Consider the following 20,292-nt stretch of genomic DNA (forward strand, 5'->3'; position numbering starts at 1 on the left):
TACAATACACAGCCTCAGGGTGCGCTGTACAATACACAGCCTCAGGGTGCGCTGTACAATACACAGCCTCAGGGTGCGCTGTACAATACACAGCCTCAGGGTGCGCTGTACAATACACAGCCTCAGGGTGCGCTGTACAATACACAGGTTCAGGGTGCACAGTACAATACACAGCCTCAGGGTGCGCTGTACAATACACAGCCTCAGGGTGCACTGTACAATACACAGCCTCAGCGTGCGCTGTACAATACACAGCCTCAGGGTGCGCTGTACAATACACAGCCTCAGGGTGCGCTGTACAATACACAGCCTCAGGGTGCGCTGTACAATACACAGCCTCAGCGTGCGCTGTACAATACACAGCCTCAGGGTGCGCTGTACAATACACAGCCTCAGGGTGCGCTGTACAATACACAGCCTCAGGGTGCGCTGTACAATACACAGCCTCAGGGTGCGCTGTACAATACACAGCCTCAGGGTGCGCTGTACAACACACAGCCTCAGGGTGCACTGTACAATACACAGCCTCAGGGTGCGCTGTACAATACACAGGCTCACAGTGCACTGTACAATACACAGCCTCAGGGTGCGCTGTACGATACACAGCCTCAGGGTGCGCTGTACAATACACAGGCTCAGGGTGCGCTGTACAATACACAGGCTCAGGGTGCACAGTACAATACACAGCCTCAGGGTGCGCTGTACAATACACAGCCTCACGGTGCACTGTACAATACATAGCCTCACAGTGCACTGTCCAATACACAGCCTCAGGGTGCGCTGTACAATACACAGGCTCAGGGTGCGCTGTACAATACACAGCCTCACAGTGCACTGTACAATACACAGCCTCAGGGTGCGCTGTACAATACACAGGCTCAGGGTGCGCTGTACAATACACAGCCTCAGGGTGCGCTGTACAATACACAGCCTCAGGGTGCGCTGTACAATACACAGCCTCAGGGTGCGCTGTACAATACACAGCCTCAGGGTGCACTGTACAATACACAGCCTCAGCGTGCGCTGTACAATACACAGCCTCAGGGTGCGCTGTACAATACACAGGCTCACAGTGCACTGTACAATACACAGCCTCACGGTGCACTGTACAATACATAGCCTCACAGTGCACTGTCCAATACACAGCCTCACAGTGCACTGTACAATACACAGCCTCAGGGTGCGCTGTACAATACACAGGCTCAGGGTGCGCTGTACAATACACAGCCTCAGGGTGCGCTGTACAATACACAGCCTCAGGGTGCGCTGTACAATACACAGCCTCAGGGTGCGCTGTACAATACACAGCCTCAGGGTGCACTGTACAATACACAGCCTCAGGGTGCGCTGTACAATACACAGCCTCGGGGTGCGCTGTACAATACACAGCCTCGGGGTGCGCTGTACAATAAACAGGCTCAGGGTGCACTGTACAATACACAGGCTCAGGGTGCGCTGTACAATACACAGCCTCAGGGTGCACTGTACAATACACAGCCTCAGGGTGCACTGTACAATACACAGCCTCAGGGTGCTTGTCTATTTACTGTTTCTCATTGTGTAGTTCAGTATTATCTTCTATCTTCCTATAATACATTTTCATCCTTTTATTTATTTAATTATTAGCAGTTTCGTATATAGTGCAGCAAATTACGTTGCGCTTTACAATTACAAATAACAATGATAAGTAGGATTTTGGTACTTACCAGGTAAATCCTTTTCTTTGAATCCATAGGGGGCACTGGAGTACTCTTGGGATATGGACGGCGTAGCAGAAACAAAGGCACTGAATATTTAAATTTAGAACTCTCCACCCCTCCATATCCCAGAGTACCTCAGTGTACGACCTCAGTGTTTTTTACTGAGCGAACAAGACTATAGAGAGGTTGACAATGGAGAATTCCTATCACATAACGGACAACAACAAAGTTGACCCATAACCTTACTGTCAACTAAACAGTTGACACCATAACCGATAGACCTTTATAATTTGAACCAATCGGTGAAATTTTCTTACCATAAGATCCCCTGAGCTTAATACAACCCTGGTAAAATGTGTTATCATAAGCTCCTTTGAGCTTAAAACAACCCAGGTAAAACAAACAACCCAGGTAAAACTGCTCTGGGTGGGCGTCCAGTGCCCCCTATGGATTCAAAGAAAAGGATTTACCTGGTAAGTACCAAAATCCTACTTTCTTTTTCATCCACTAGGGGTCACTGGAGTACTCTTGGGACGTACCAAAGCTTCCCCCGTGGGCGGGAGAGCTGTTTGGCACCTGTAACAGTAGACGGCCAAAGCTAGATGCTGATGCCGCAACCGTTTCATAACGTGTAAACGCGCACAAACGTGCAACCGTTTTATAACGTGTAAACGCGCACAAACGTGTGCACTGAAGGCTATGTAGCCGCGTCGTAGACGCTGCACGACCAGCTGGTCATGACATTCCCACAGAACCTGTGGGATGAGCTATTACTGACGTAGGCGACTGTAACTTAGCCTTAAAGTAAGCCTGACTTGTAGTCATTTTTATCCAACTGGATAATGTCTGCTGAGAAACTGGCTAACTCCAGTTGGCAGCATCATATATAACAAACAACGTATACGTATTACGTACTGTAGACGTTCGGGACATATATAAACGCGTAATGCGTGTACCACATTCATAATTCTAGAATGTGCTGTCAACACAGGAACCACTCTTGGTTTATTGCTGTGAAGAATAAGAAATCGGAATTGGTCCGAAGTTCTGCTTTGTTATGATAAAACTCAAATACGGTGGCTTGGAATACAAGGCACCCAAATATGAAAACAAAACCCCTTGCCGAAGCTACGGCTAGAAGAAAACGTTTTCCAATTGAGAAACTTAATACCCATTTGTTGTAAGGGTTCAAAAAATATGAAAACTGTAAGAAATCTGAACCCAGCTTCAAGTCGCATGGCGCTGTAGGTGGGATAAATGGAGGCTGCACCTTGATGACACACCTTGTAAAAAAGGTGTGTACCTACGCAATAGATTCAAACGTCTGTGAAAATAAATTGACCACACAGATACCTGCACCCTCAGTGCAGATAAACGCAGTTCTCCATCCCACCCCGTCTGTAAATAACAGAATACGGGTAACGTGAAAGATGATGTCGGAAACTTCTGAGCCTCACACCCACCTATATAGGCACACCAAATTGTGTAATAATGAGCTGCTGTAAGCGGCTTCCTAGCTCATAACATGGTTGGTATACCAATACTGTAATGCCCTATGTATTTCCTTAAGAGGGTGGTCTGAACCCCCACCCCGTCAACCGCAGCCGCGGTACATATGTGAATAGGGGTCAACGAACGGTCCCTGTTGTAACAGGTTGGATGTATTATGAGGGCCCAAGATCGTGTGCAAGTAGTCTTTGGAGCTTTGAGAAGCAAGCTCTCCGAAATCCATGAGATATCACTAGTATGACTGTGACGAACTGTCTTATGATCCGTTTTAGCAACGGAGAGATAGAAAGAGAGCAGCGGAAAATGGTGGAGCCAGATACACGAAGCTGTATGACCACACGAATGTGAGACCTCCACTGCCACTGCTCTTGTGATCTGTCGTTCTGTACACATACTGAGCGTTTGTAATTGTGGCGAGATGCCATCATGTATACCTGAGGGTAACCCCACTTGTGGATTCACATATGAAACACATGTGGATGAAATGCCCAGTTTTATGGATAAAAATTCCGACGGTTGAGATCATCTGTCTAACAGATGTCCACTCCCGGAATGATCCCCGTAGACATCACCACCTAATGGTGTTCTGGGCAATTTGAGGATTCGAACTACCTGCCGCATTGCCATGCGGCTTCTCGGTCCTCCCTGGTTGTTGTGTATGCAACTCCCGTTGCGTTGTCTGACTGCACTTGGAGAGACTGAAAGCGAAGCATATAGTGCATTGTAAATTGCACGGAGTTCCAGGACATTTATAGACAGCAATCTGTCGTGATCCGTTTTAGAACCCCTGTCGCTGATCTTTTTAACTACAACTCCTAAACCTCTGAGACTCTCGTCCAGAGTATATACACTCTCGCCCTGAAACCCGGCGAACTAAAGCGCTTTGAAAAAACATCATTGTTCCAGCGCTTTGAAAACACATCATTGTTCCTAATAGGCGAATACACCAATGTACCGCTAGTGTGCGTGGCTGTTGCACGAATTGTACTAGTTGGTATATTTGTTCTTGCTGGTGTAGTAGTTAAATCTCTTAGATTTACCGTATTTATAATCTTACCTAGGAACTGAAGTCGTTTAGACGGAATTAGATGCGATTGTTTTCGAACTTGACCTGCTACCGTGTACGTTAGTAGCGCAAGTAAGATGAACTTCTGTTGAGACAGAGTTCTTATGAGCAGATCGTCTAAATATATAACGATTGTCACCGCTAGGGCTCTGAAATGAGCTATTGCCCCAACATCACCTTGGTGATTACCCGAGGCGCTGACAAGAGGCCAAACGGTAGAACCTGAAATGGTTAATGGTTGTGGCGTATTGCAAAACGCAAGAACCTGCGATGCGGTGACCAAACCGGAATGGGTAAATACGCATTGTGAAGATCAAGCGCAATCATGCAATCTTGTGGCCTCAACTATGCAAGTACTAACTGCAGTAAATCCATTTCCAACTGTAGTAAGTGACTTGCTGATTGATACTGCGACGGAGCCCTTCGGCTTCGCTACCCCAAACAGAGGGGAATAAGTAACCCTGACTCTGTTGGTGTACCAGGTGTGGAAATAAAAACAGCTGAAACCAGCAAATGTAAATAGCTGATACATCCATGAGTGGATGTTTGGAAAACCCGGCAAATGTCACGTGTAACGGCGCACTTCCACAATTGGAAATGCTAGATGACCTAAGAGGCCGTTAAGCCACTGGCTTGTTGACTTTAGCACCATGTCGTTACAAGTCGTGACTGTTTTTGTACCACAGCCTTGAAACAAAAATTGAAGTCTAAAGGGATTAAACGTCGGGTAATCTTTTGTCTGAATATCAAATTAGCATTAAACAAGTTCTAGGCTTGTTTTGGTGAAACTAGCGACGATGAAAAGCTAGAATCGTGTTAGCCGAAGCTTTACAGAAATACTCTGCAGCTTTTTATTAACAATGATCGTCATTGTTTACATACATAGAGCGTCTAGTGACCCAAATGTTTATAATGTTTGTCACAGACGAATTCACCAATGACGTATTGTCCCATTTAGAACGGGTAAATAGAGTTAACTGTTAGTCAGATATTGTAACTAATAACTCATTGAAAATCTGTTGTTTATGAAAATCGACAGATTAGATGTTAGAGTCTACCTAATCTCTGTAAAATTTGAGACACTGACTCACTGTTATTAGCAATGTATGGTTGTCAAACCCCCGCACTATCTGACTGCTGGTTTAATGTACCCTTGTCAGTGGTAGGTACCGCTGTGAGGTTTGTATAATTGTCAGATTAAATTAGAAGTATAAATTAATACCCTGGACTGAAAATCCTTTGTTAGAGCTTGCGGAGTAACTTTGGAGACTCCGATCTTACCGCTCTTGTGGAGAGGCGTTATGCTTAACATAGGATCTGGGACTGACCCGGCTTCCGGAGTGGAAACGTACAAACCAACAGAATTTGCGGTAGATTTATGTACCGACATTATAGTAAACCTTATATTTAGTCTGTGTTGTATGCTTATACAGACAGACACCACAATAGCCAAAGGACAGACTTAAAGTGCGTAATATATATATATATATATATATATATATATACTTATGGCTAAATATATTTATGGCTAAATACAGTTTACATGGCCCTATGTGAAACCTGAACCAAATTTCCCACTAACACCCCTGCGCCTCCGGTGGCGAAGAGATGTAGTGTAGGAATGTTCTGGAATTATGGCAGCAACAGGAAACATGATTAAAAATGGCCCCCATGCCATGCTTACATTGTAACTCATAGGAGAAATTACAATATCTGCTGCCCATGATAATCACATATACACTGATAATCACAGCACATGCAGGTTACAATAACATCACAGGCAGATGACCTTTAATATAAGCTCTGCCTTTAATATCTTCTGTTATACATAAATATATATATATAGGCTCAACAGCCTATTACATGCATCTGGCAGCTGCAGCCATGCAGTAATCTTCCAGGTCCCCCACTCCCTCCCCCTTCCCTGTAGCGCTGTGTCTCAGCGGGGAGCTGCAGGGAGGCGAAGGACCATAACCCCGAGCAGCCGAAATCGGCTGGCCGGAGCGCGTTGCTAGTCAAGCTGCCCGGGTTTCTATGTGAGAGCCCCGCTGTCTGTGCGGCGGGTCTCCGTCCCTCCTTGTACTCTCTGCTGTTAGCGGTGAGCTGGGACGCTCACTGCAGGGAGCGATGACGGCGCCCTGTTGTACGGAGCGGCTGTAACGGACCCCATAGCGAGAGAGCTGCGGCGGGCGGCGGCCTCTGAGAGCAGATCAGCGGAGGCCTGGCCGGAGGTCTTGTGCTGAAGACTGTGGCCGTGTGGGGAGGGTGCCGAGTGGGGAGACCAGCGGCGGAACGGGCGCCAAGTGGAGCGAGCAGCGGCGTGCGCTAAGCGCTACAATGTCCCCACACCTCGGGCGGCAGCGGGAGCTGACCTCCCCCTTCACTGTGAACGGCACACCACACAGCGGGGCGGCCGCCTGCGCTGACCGCCCCGTTTTCCCCAGCATACCTTATTCTAAGCTCAGAGCTCTCCAGGCGTAGCTGCGACGGGGCTTCTATCTGTAAGCTCCGTCCAGCTGCTTGATCCTCTTCATGGCTGTGACGGGGCTTCTATCTGTAAGCTCCGTCCAGCTGCTTGATCCTCTTCATGGCTGTGACGGGGCTTCTATCTGTAAGCTCCGTCCAGCTGCTTGATCCTCTTCATGGCTGTGACGGGGCTTCTATCTGTAAGCTCCGTCCAGCTGCTTGATCCTCTTCATGGCTGTGACGGGGCTTCTATCTGTAAGCTCCGTCCAGCTGCTTGATCCTCTTCATGGCTGTGACGGGGCTTCTATCTGTAAGCTCCGTCCAGCTGCTTGATCCTCTTCATGGCTGTGACGGGGCTTCTATCTGTAAGCTCCGTCCAGCTGCTTGATCCTCTTCATGGCTGTGACGGGGCTTCTATCTGTAAGCTCCGTCCAGCTGCTTGATCCTCTTCATGGCTGTGACGGGGCTTCTATCTGTAAGCTCCGTCCAGCTGCTTGATCCTCTTCATGGCTGTGACGGGGCTTCTATCTGTAAGCTCCGCCCAGCTGCTTGATCCTCTTCATGGCTGTGACGGGGCTTCTATCTGTAAGCTCCGTCCAGCTGCTTGATCCTCTTCATGGCTGTGACGGGGCTTCTTTCTGTAAGCTCCGTCCAGCTCTTTGATCACTTTTTTATGGCTGTGACGGGGCTTCTTTCTGTAAGTTCCGTCCAGCTGTTGCAGGCCAGTGGGCCTGTGGCTGAGAGGGTGCTCTTTGTGAGGACCGACACGCCATGCGCTGTTGCAGCGGCACTATCCCGGACCCATGTTTTTCAATAAACTGGGAAGGGATGTATAGTAAAAATTGAAAATTAAAAAATAAAAATGAAAAATTAATAAAAATCTTCCACAAAGTGTGGGAATCCCACAAGCCGTTGTTAGTGCTTTGAGCACGGAAAAAACACTGAGGTCGTACACTGAGGTACTCTGGGATATGGAGGGGTGGAGAGTTCTAAATTTAAATATTCAGTGCCTTTGTTTCTGCTACGCCGCCCATATCCCAAGAGTACTCCAGTGACCCCTAGTGGATGAAAAAGAAATAACAAACTGGGTGATAACAAACAGTCATAGAGGTAGGAGGGCCCTGCTCACAGGCTTACACTCTATAGGGAAAATAGGATTTTGGTACTTACCAGGTAAATCCTTTTCTTTGAATCCATAGGGGGCACTGGAGTACTCTTGGGATATGGACGGGCGTAGCCGAACAAAGGCACTGAATATTTAAATTTAGGACTCTCCCCCCTCCATATCCCCGAGTACCTCAGTGTACTCCCTCAGTGTTTTTTACTGAGCGAACAGGAACTATATAGAGAGGTTGACAATGGAGAATACCTATAACATAACGGACAACAACAAAGTTGACCCATAACCTTACTGTCAACTAAACAGTTGACACCTTAACCGATAGAATTTTATAATTTGAACCAATCGGTGAAAATGTGTTACCATAAGCTCCTCTGAGCTTAATACCAACCAAGTAAAACTTGTTACCCTAAGCTCCCTTGAGCTTAAAACAACCCAGATAAAACTGCTCTGGGTGGGCGTCCAGTGCCCCCTATGGATTCAAAGAAAAGGATTTACCTGGTAAGTACCAAAATCCTATTTTCTTTATCATCCACTAGGGGTCACTGGAGTACTCTTGGGACGTACCAAAGCTTCCCTCGTGGGCGGGAGAGCTGTTTGATACTTGTAACAGTAGGCAGCCAAAGCTAGATGCTGATGGCGCTTACCATTCATAACGTGTAAACATGCACCAACGTGGTGCACTGAAGGCTATGTAGCCGCGTCGTAGACGCTCCACGACCCGCTGGGTCTGACATTCCCACAGAACCTGTGGGATGAGCTATTACTGACGTAGGCGATTGTAACTTAGCCTTAAAGTAAGCCTGACTTGTAGTCATTATTATCCAACTGGATAATGTCTGCTGAGAACTGGCTAACCCCAGTTGGCAGCATCATAGAGAACAAACAACGTATCCGTATTACGTATTGTAGACGTTCGGGACATATATAAATGCATAATGCGTTTACCACATTCAGAATTCTAGAATGTGCTGTCCACACAGGAACCACTATTAGTATATTGATGTGCAGACTGCGAAAGCGGAATTCGTCCGAAGATCTGCTTTGTCATGAGAAAACTGAAATACGGTGGCTTGGAATACAAGGCACCCAAATATGAAAACAAACCCCTTGCCGAAGCCAAGGCTAGATGAAAAACGCTTTCCAAAGTGAGAAACTTAATCCCCATTTGTTGTAAGGGTTCAAAATATGAAAACTGTAAGAAATCTGAACCCAACCTCAAGCCACCTGGCGCTGTAGGTGGGATAAATAGAGTCTGAACTTTGATGACACCCTGTAGAAAAGTGTGTACAGACGCAATAGAGGCAAACGTCTTTGAAAATAAGTTTACCACACAGATACCTGCAACCTCAGTGCAGATAAACGCAGTTTTCCATTCCACCCCGTTTAACAGAATACGGGTAACTTGAAGGATGATGTCGGAAACTTCGGAGGTCTACCACCTATGTAAGCACACAAAATTTTGTAATAATGAGCTGCCTCAAGCGGCTTACTAGCTCGTAACATGGTTGGTATAACTGATACTGTAACGCTCTATTTCTTAAGAGGGCGGTCTGAACCCTCACCCCGTCAACCGCAGCTGCTGTACATAGGTAATAGGTACATAGGTAACTATGGGTAAAAGAACGTTCCCTGATGTAACAGGCTGGACGTATTATGAGCAGCCAAGATCGTGTGCCAGTATTCCTTGGAGATTCGAGAAGCAAGCTCTCCGAAACCCATGAGATATCACCAGTATGACTGTGACGAACTGTCTTATGATCCGTTTTGGCAACGGAGAGAACAGCGGAAAATGGTGGAGCCAGATACACGATGCTGAATGACCACATGAATGTGAAACACTCCACCGCCACTGCCCTTGTGATCTGTTGTTTTGTACACATACAGAGCTTTTGTAATTTGGCGAGATGCCATCATGTATACCTGAGGGTAATCTTTTGTGGACTCACATATGAACCACCTCTGGATTTAATGTCCAGTTTTCAGGATATAACTCCTGACGGTTGAGATCATCTGTCTTAGATGTCCACTCACGGAATGAACCCCGTTGACCTTATCACATAATAGTGTTCTGGGCAATTAAGGATTCGAGTTACCTGCCGCATTGCCATGCGGCTTCTTGGTTCTCCCTGGTTGTTGTGTATGCAACTCCCGTTGCATTGTCTGACTGCCCTTGGTCAGACTGAAAACGAAGCATGTAGTGCATTGTAAAATGCATGGAGTTCCAGGACTTTTATCGACATCAATCTGTCGTGATTTTAGAACCTCTTTTTTAACTACAACTCCTGAACCTCTGAGACTGTCGTCCAGAGTATATACACCCTCGGCCCTCTGTGGGAAACGCGAGTGAAGGCCGGCGAACTTAAAGCGCTTTGAAACACATCATTATTTTTAACAGTCGAATACACCAATGTATCGCTAGTGTGCGTGTTTTGCACTAATTACTAGATGTGTAGTAGGTAAATGTCTTTGATTTACCGTATTTATAATCTTACCTAGGAATCGCTCAGCTTTTGAACATGATCTGCCACCGCAGTATACATTAGTAGCGCAAATTAGAGGAACTCTGTTGAGACAGAGTTTTTATGAGCAGATCATCTAAGTTAGAGGCACTCTGGTGAGACAGAGTTCTAATGAGCAGATAGTCTAAGTATGGAAAGATTGTCACTGTCAGGACTCTGAGATGAGCTACCACCAACATCACTTTGGTAAATACCCGAGGCGTTGACCAGAAGCCAAACGGTAGACCTGAAATGGGTAATAGTTGTGGCGTTTTGCAAACGCTAGAACCTATGAACAACCAGAATGGTTAAATACTCATTGTGAAGATCAAGTGCTCCAAGATCATTGTGGCTCCAATATGCAAATGCTAACCGCAGAAAATCCATTTTCAAACTGCATTAAGTGACTTGCTGATTGAGACTGCGAAGGAGCTGCCTGTTTTTGTTCCCCCAAACAGAGGGGAATAAGTAACCCTGACTCTGCTGGTGTACTACTGACTGGATATAAAACAGCTGAAAACCAGCAGAGACTAAATGGCCACCTGCCAAACCCTTCGCTAGAGGCATCTTGTACTTTAATCTGTAAATAGCTGAGACCTCATGAGTTGATGTCTTCCGCAATGTAACGTGTAAAGACGCGCTTCCACAATAGGAACATGTAGATGGCCTAAGAGGTCATCAAGCCACTGGCTTGCAGACTATAGCGTCTTTACAAAGCGTGACTGCTTTTATTTGAAAAACTGAAGTCTAAAGGAATTAAACGCCGGCACAAGTATTTCCGTTTTGATACTGGCTGCAGTAATGTCAAATTTAGGACCAACAAGCTATGGCCTTGTCGTGGTTAAACTAGCGACGATGAAAGTGACCGGCGTTAGCAGAAGCTTTACAGATATACTCTGCAGCTTCTTTAAACCGTGATCGACCTTGTTTCCATACATATAGTCTAGTGTATTCTTTGACACAGACGCATTTACCAATAGCGGATCGCGTCATTTTGGAAACGATTAAATAGAGCTTAGAGTGCTCAGTCTCTGTAAAAATAAAGACAGTGACGCACTGGGATTTAGCAATGTATGTTGTCAAAAACTCCCCCTATATGCGTGCTGGTGTAATGCACCCTTCTCACTCGTAGTTATTGGTGTGAGATCTGACATAGAATCGTGCATTAAATTATAAGACCAGTTAAATAAACACCCTGGTACCCAAAGGGAATTGCCCTTTGAAAAGACTGTCTTTAGTTAGAGCAGGTGGAGTATCCGAGACTCCGATGTTACCGCTCTTTAAATTTGAATTGCCAATGTTAACATAGGATCTTTAAAATTATTTTTAGTCTGCGCTAGAGCCTTACTCGCTATGCAGACAGACCCCACAATAGGCAACGGACAGACACTTGCACGACTTATTGAAGTTCTTTTGTGTCATATATATATTTTTATTGCTGAAAAGCATATTAAAGCCAGCCGTAGCCAGGCATCAAAAATTTATATGAAACTCATGGTTGTTTCTCTCTACGGAAATCTTTAGTAAAAGGCGAAAGATTTATTCCCTCTGAAGAGAAACCAGAGTATTCTTTATGTGAAAAGTTCACATGGACATGTGCAACCCGAACCAAATTCCCACTAACACCCCTTTGCCTCTGGTGGCTTAGAGATGTAGGGCAGGAATGTTCCAGAATTATGTGAAAACCTGAACAAAAAATTCCCACTAACACCCCTGCGCCTCCTTGTGGAGTAGAGGTGTATGGCCGGAATGTTCTGGAATTATAAACTGGAAGAAACAGTAATGATTAAACTGGCCCTCCATGCATACACTGAAAATCACATGACAGGTTTCCTGCTGCAGTGTTAATATATATGCTTAATAGCCTATTATACAGTTAATATAGGCTATTATACAGTTAATATAGGCTATTATACAGTTAATATAGGCTATTATACAGTTAATATAGGCTTAATCGCCTATTAAACTGTGATAATCATTTTAGCCTTCCAGTTAATAGAAACACTGTTGTATTAACATTATATGGCAACCATAACAGGGGAAAAAAAAAAAAAAACTAGGAAGCATGTTAAAAATGCCTGCCATGCTTACAATCAGAAACATAGTTTAGGTTATTAGCTTAAAACTGAACAGCCTATGCTTATTATCCATGCAGCCTTTATGGTGCTGCTGCTATGGCATTTACTCCCCCTCACCCCCCCTGCAGCTGCGCTGCTTGTGAGGAAGTTTCCCCATGTTACCTGCAGCGGACGGGAGTGGGTGCAGGGAGCCAAGATGAAGCAGGGAAGCGCTGCTGTAAAGTGCCGGGGAGCTGTGGTCCGGACGAGCGGCCAGCGCCTTTCATCCTTCAGCAGTGGCCGGGTAATCAGCGGCGGCTGCGGTGGCGCTGGGAGAGCGGCCGGCGTCTTTGAGTGACGTGCGGCCGCTCAGAGCTATGTCCCCGCGATCTCGTAAAGTGGCTGGCTCGGCTGGTTTCAGCGTGTCTAATCAGCGGCGGCGAGCAGCGGCGGGTGTCTGTACTAAGCGGCGCGGTGTAATTAGTCAGTAAAGTAATACCTTTTCCCCACACAGCAGGGCGGCAGCGTGAGCTGACCGCCCTGACACCCCACCATACCTTGTCACCGCTTTTGTACTCAGTTCGACGGGGCTTTCATCCTGGCTGTGACGGGGCTTCTTTCTTGTAAGCTCCGTCCAGCTTCTCATCTTGGCTGTGACGGGGCTTCTTCTGTAAGCTCCGTCCAGCTGCAGCTGTTTGTCTCATCTTGGCTGTGACGGGGCTTCTCCTGTAAGCTCCGTCCAGCCTGGCTGTGACTGTGACGGGCTTCTCTTGTAAGCTCCGTTCTCCAGCTCTTTGTCTCATCCTGGCTGTGACGGGCTTCTTTCTGTAAGCTCCGTCCAGCTTGCAGGAGACAGTGGCTGCCTGTGGCTGTGAGGGTGCTCTTTGTGAGGACCGACACGCCATGCGCTGCCTTGTAGCGCCTGTGGCTGTGAGGGTGCTCTTTGTGAGGACCGACACGCCATGCGCTGCCTTGCAGCGGCACCATCCCGGACCCATGTTTTTCAAGAAACTGGGAAGGGAAGTGTAAAAATTAAAAATAAAAAGTAAAATGAAAAATTTAATAAAATCTTCAAATGTGGGCATTCCCACAAGCCGATGTTCGTGCTGTGAGCACCGAAAAAACACTGAGGGAGTACACTGAGGTACTCGGGGATATGGAGGGAGGAGAGTCCTAAATTTAAATATTCAGTGCCTTTGTTCGGCTACGCCCGTCCATATCCCAAGAGTACTCCAGTGACCCCTAGTGGATGATAAAGAAATAGGCATGTGTACACAAGAATAGGTGATATCTATTACATAGTTGTCCACCAGACTGCAGAGGTTCTAGGTGGGCTGTACGATATGGTCACACAGAGATGATGAACCAGGGTCAGGAGGAAGGGAAAGTGAAGAATGAGAAGACATGTGAGAATATGTGTGGACTGTAGAGTGGATGCAATTTGATAGGAAGGTTTATGAAGGTGATGTGGGTGGTTCCAGGATGTGATAGGCTGCCTGAAGAGATGAGTTTTCAGGGAACGTTTGAAGGTTTGGAGACTAGAGGAGAGTCTTATTGTGCGTGGGAGTGCATTCCACAGAATAGGAGCAGCCTGAAGAAAGTCCTGTAATCGTGAGTGGGAGACGCAGATCTTATGCAGAGCGGAGAGGTCGGGTTGGGAGATATTATGAGATGAGTGAGGAGATGTACGTTGGTGCAGTTTGGTTAATGGCCTTGTGTGTGAGTAACAGTATTTTATATTGAATGCGGCAGAGTACAGGTAACCAATGGAGGGACTGACTTTTCCAATATGAATGAAGAGACGACACCGGACGACACCCCCCCCCCCCCCCCCACACACACACACGCACCACTCTCCTCCCCACCCCACCCAGCAAGTACCTCCTCTGCAGCTTCCTCGTATGTTGCAAAGGCCGTGTGTCCCTCCTGCCACAGGAATTCTCGGGTCCGGAGGAACGGCTGCGGGTGCTTGAATTCCCACCTCTGATCAAAATATGAGACAACACAATTAATTGAACAGCCGAGAGGTCACGCTGCACATTCAGGACGGACCACACGGCCCCTCTACTCACATGGATACCGGGAATTGCTCCAGATTGCACCACAGCCGTGTCACATGTCACTCATCCACTCTTCAGCAGAGATCCCGGCACTCACCACCACATTGCACCACAGCCATGTCACCCGTCACTCATCCACTCCTCAGCAGAGATCCCGGCACTCACCACCACATTGCACCATAGACGAGTCACATGTCACTCATCCACTCCTCAGCAGAGACCCCAGCACTCACCACCACATTGCACCATAGACGAGTCACATGTCACTCATCCACTCCTCAGCAGAGACCCCGGCACTCACCACCACATTGCACCACAGCCGTGTCACCCGTCACTCATCCACTCCTCAGCAGAGATCCCGGCACTCACCACCATATTGCACCACAGCCATGTCACACGTCACTCATCCACTCCTCAACAGAGGCCCCGGCACTCACCACCACATTGCACCACAGCCGTGTCACACGTCACTCACCCACTCCTCAGCAGAGATCCCGGCACTCACCACCACATTGCACCACAGCCGTGTCACACGTCACTCATCCACTCCTCAGCAGAGGCCCCGGCACTCACCACCACATTGCACCACAGCCGTGTCACCCGTCACTCATCCACTCCTCAGCAGAGATCCCGGCACTCACTACCACATTGCACCACAGCCGTGTCACACGTCACTCATCCACTCCTCAGCAGAGATCCCGGCACTCACCACCACATTGCACCACAGCCATGTCACACGTCACTCATCCACTCCTCAGCAGAGATCCCGGCACTCACCACCACATTGCACCATAGACGAGTCACATGTCACTCATCCACTCCTCAGCAGAGACCCCAGCACTCACCACCACATTGCACCATAGACGAGTCACATGTCACTCATCCACTCCTCAGCAGAGTCCCCGGCACTCACCACCACATTGCACCACAGCCGTGTCACACGTCACTCATCCACTCCTCAGCAGAGACCCCGGCACTCACCACCACATTGCACCACAGCCGTGTCACACGTCACTCATCCACTCCTCAGCAGAGATCCCGGCACTCACCACCACATTGCACCACAGCCGTGTCACACGTCACTCATCCACTCCTCAGCAGAGGCCCCGGAACTCACCACCATATTGCACCACAGCCGTGTCACACGTCACTCATCCACTCCTCAGCAGAGACCCCGGCACTCACCACCACATTGCACCACAGCCGTGTCACACGTCACTCATCCACTCCTCAGCAGAGATCCCGGCACTCACCACCACATTGCACCACAGCCGTGTCACACGTCACTCATCCACTCCTCAGCAGAGGCCCCGGAACTCACCACCATATTGCACCACAGCCATGTCACACGTCACTCATCCACTGCTCAGCAGAGATCCCGGCACTCACCACCACATTGCACCACAGCCATGTCACACGTCACTCATCCACTGCTCAGCAGAGATCCCGGCACTCACCACCACATTGCACCACAGCCGCGTCACACGTCACTCATCCACTGCTCAGCAGAGATCCCGGCACTCACCACAACATTGCACCACAGTCGCGTCACACGTCACTCATCCACTCCTCAGCAGAGGCCCCGGTACTCACCACCATATTGCACCACAGCCGTGTCACACGTCACTCATCCACTGCTCAGCAGAGATCCCGGCACTCACCACCACATTGCACCACAGCCGTGTCACCCGTCACTCATCCACTGCTCAGCAGAGATCCCGGGACTCACCACCATATTGCACCACAGCCGTGTCACACGTCACTCATCCACTCCTCAGCAGAAATCCCGGCACTCACCACCACAGACGTGTCACACGTCACTCATCCACTCCTCAGCAGAGATCCTGGCACTCACCACCACATTGCACCACAGCCATGTCACCCGTCACTCATCCACTCCTCATGAGAGATCCCGGCATTCACCACCACATTGCACCACAGCCGTGTCACACGTGACTCATCCACTCCACAGCAGAGGCCCCGGCACTCACCACTACATTGCACCACAGCCGTGTCACACGCGACTCATCCACCCCTCAGCAGAAGCCCCGGCACTCACCACCACAGCCGTGTCAAACGTCACTCATCCACTCCTCAGCAGAGGCCCCGGCACTCACCACCACATTGCACCACAGCCGTGTCACACGTCACTCATCCACTCCTCAGCAGAGGCCCCGGCACTCACCACCACATTGCACCACAGCCGTGTCACACGTCACTCATTCACTCCTCAGCAGAGATCCCGGAACTCACCACCACATTGCACCACAGCCGAGTCACACGTCACTCATCCACTCCTCAGCAGAGATCCTGGCACTCACCACCACATTGCACCACAACCGTGTCACACGTCACTCATCCACTCCTCAGCAGAGGCCCCGGCACTCACCACCACATTGCACCACAACCGTGTCACCCGTCCACTCCTCAGCAGAGACCCCGGAACTCACCACCCCATTGCACCACAGCCGTGTCACACGTCACTCATCCACTCCTCTGCAGAGATCCCGGCACTCACCACCACATTGCACCACAGCCGTGTCACACGTCACTGATCCACTCCTCAGCAGAAGCCCCGGCACGCACCACCACCTTGCACCACAGCCGTGTCACCCGTCACTCATCCACTCCTCAGTAGAGATCCCAGCACTCACCACCACAGCCATGTCACACGTCATTCATCCACTCCTCAGCAGAGACCCCGGCACTCACCACCACATTGCACCACAGCCGTGTTACACGTCACTCATCCACTCCTCAGCAGAGATCCCGGCACTCACCACCACATTGCACCACAGCCGTGTCACACATGACTCATCCACTCCTCAGCAGAGATCCCGGCACTCACTACCACATTGCACCACAGCCATGTCACACGTCACTCATCCACTGCTCAGCAGAGATCCCGGCACTCACCACCACATTGCACCACAGACGAGTCACATGTCACTCATCCACTCCTCAGCAGAGATCCCAGTACTCACCACCACATTGCACCACAGCCGTTTCACACGTCACTCATCCACTCCTCAGCAGAGATCCCGGCACTCACCACCACATTGCACCACAACCGTGTCACCCGTCCACTCCTCAGCAGAGACCCCGGCACTCACCACCACATTGCACCACAGCCGTGTCACACGTCACTCATCCACTCCTCAGCAGAGATCCCGGCACTCACCTCCACAGACGTGTCACCCGTCACTCATCCACTCCTCAGCAGAGATCCCGGCAATCACCACCACATTGCACCACAGCCGTGTCACACGTCACTCATCCACTCCACAGCAGAGGCCCCGGCACTCACCACTACATTGCACCACAGCCGTGTCACACGCGACTCATCCACCCCTCAGCAGAAGCCCCGGCACTCACCACCACAGCCGTGTCACACGTCACTCATCCACTCCTCAGCAGAGGCCCCGGCACTCACCACCACATTGCACCACAGCCGTTTCACACGTCACTCATCCACTCCTCAGCAGAGATCCCGGCACTCACCACCACATTGCACCACAACCGTGTCACCCGTCCACTCCTCAGCAGAGACCCCGGCACTCACCACCCCATTGCACCACAGCCGTGTCACACGTCACTCATCCACTCCTCTGCAGAGATCCCGGCACTCACCACCACAGACGTGTCACACGTCACTCATCCACTCCTCAGCAGAGATCCTGGCACTCACCACCACATTGCACCACAGCCATGTCACCCGTCACTCATCCACTACTCATGAGAGATCCCGGCATTCACCACCACATTGCACCACAGCCGTGTCACACGTGACTCATCCACTCCATAGCAGAGGCCCCGGCACTCACCACTACATTGCACCACAGCCGTGTCACACGCGACTCAACCACCCCTCAGCAGAAGCCCCGGCACTCACCACCACAGCCGTGTCACACGTCACTCATCCACTCCTCAGCAGAGATCCCAGCACTCACCAACACATTGCACCACAGCCGTTTCACACGTCACTCATCCACTCCTCAGCAGAGGCCCCGGCACTCACCACCACATTGCACCACAGCCGTGTCACACGTCACTCATTCACTCCTCAGCAGAGATCCCGGAACTCACCACCACATTGCACCACAGCCGAGTCACACGTCACTCATCCACTCCTCAGCAGAGATCCTGGCACTCACCACCACATTGCACCACAACCGTATCACCCGTCCACTCCTCAGCAGAGACCCCGGCTCTCACCACCACATTGCACCACAGCCGTGTCACACGTCACTCATCCACACCTCAGCAGAGATCCCGGCACTCACCACCACATTGCACCACAGCCATGTCACCCGTCACTCATCCACTCCTCAGCAGAGATCCCGGCATTCACCACCACATTGCACCACAGCCGTGTCACACGTCACTCACCCACTCCACAGCAGAGGCCCCGGCACTCACCACTACATTGCACCACAGCCGTGTCACACGTGACTCATCCACTCCTCAGCAGAGGCCCCGGCATTCACCACCACACTGCACCACAGCCGTGTCACACGTCACTCATCCACTCCTCAGCAGAGGCCCCGGCACTAACCACCACATTGCAACACAGCCGTGTCATCCATCACTCATCCACTCCTCAGCAGAGATCCCGGAACTTACCACCACATTGCACCACAGCCGTGTCACACGTCACTCATCCACTCCTCAGCAGAGATCCCGGGACTCACCACCACATTGCACCACAGCCGTGTCACACGTCACTCATTCACTCCTCAGCAGAGATCCCGGAACTCACCACCACATTGCACCACAACCGTGTCACACGTCACTCATCCACTCCTCAGCAGAGGCCCCGGCACTTACCACCACATTGCCCCACAGCCGTGTCACACGTCACTGATCCACTCCTCAGCTGAAGCCCCGGCACGCACCACCTCATTGCACCTCAGTCGTGTCACACGTCATTTATCCACTCCTCAGCAGAGGCCCGGCACTCTCCAACACAGCCGTGTCACACGTGACTCATCCACTCCTCAGCAGAGACCCCGGCACTCACCACCACATTGCACCACAGCCGTGTCACACGTCATGGATCCACTCCTCAGCAGAGATCCCGGCACTCACCACCACATTGCACCACAGCCGTGTCACACGTCACTCATCCACTCCTCAGCAGAGGCCCCGGCACTCACCACCACATTGCACCACAGCCACGTCACTCATCCACTCCTCAGCAGAGACCCCGGCACTCACCACCACATTGCACCACAGCCGTGTCACACATCACTCATCCACTCCTCAGCAGAAATTCAGGCACTCACCACCACAGCCGTGTGACCCGTCACTCATCCACTCCTCAGCAGAGATCCCGGCACTCACCACCACATTGCACCACAGCCGTGTCACACGTCACTCATCCACTCCTCAGCAGAGATCCCGGCACTCACCACCACATTGCACCACAGCCGTGTCACACGTCACTCATCCACTCCTCAGCAGTGATCCCGGCACTCACCACAACATTGCACCACAGCCGCGTCACACGTCACTCATCCACTCCTCAGCAGAGGCCCCGGCACTCACCACCACAGCCGTGTCACACGTCACTCATCCACTCCTCAGCAGAGATCCCGGCACTCACCACCACATTGCACCACAGCCGTGTCACACGTCACTCATCCACTCCTCAGCAGAGATCCTGGCACTCACCACCACATTGCACCACAGCCGTGTCACACGTCACTCACCCACTCCTCAGCAGAGATCCCGGCACTCACCACCACATTGCACCACAGCCGTGTCACACGTCACTCATCCACTCCTCAGCAGAGATCCTGGCACTCACCACC

The 20,292-nt window shown here is 50.1% G+C and overlaps 1 protein-coding gene and 1 non-coding gene across 6 annotated transcripts in view; both read right to left on the reverse strand.

Moving 5' to 3' along the window:
* The window catches only part of EPRS1 (glutamyl-prolyl-tRNA synthetase 1), a 362,185-nt gene that overhangs the window by 105,815 nt on the left and 236,078 nt on the right, over window positions 1-20,292 (reverse strand). For all 5 annotated transcript variants that reach the window (XM_063919127.1, XM_063919126.1, XM_063919129.1 and 2 more), the window contains one exon: window positions 14,301-14,402. In XM_063919127.1, the coding sequence (XP_063775197.1) occupies window positions 14,301-14,402 (102 nt within the window). The remainder of the gene's footprint in view (window positions 1-14,300; window positions 14,403-20,292) is intronic.
* LOC134913464 (U5 spliceosomal RNA) lies at window positions 11,816-11,930 on the reverse strand. Its single transcript, XR_010177221.1, has one exon. It is a non-coding gene; the product is annotated as a U5 spliceosomal RNA (small nuclear RNA).

The sequence above is a fragment of the Pseudophryne corroboree genome, chromosome 4 (assembly GCF_028390025.1).
Source record: "Pseudophryne corroboree isolate aPseCor3 chromosome 4, aPseCor3.hap2, whole genome shotgun sequence".
Lineage (NCBI taxonomy): Eukaryota > Metazoa > Chordata > Amphibia > Anura > Myobatrachidae > Pseudophryne > Pseudophryne corroboree.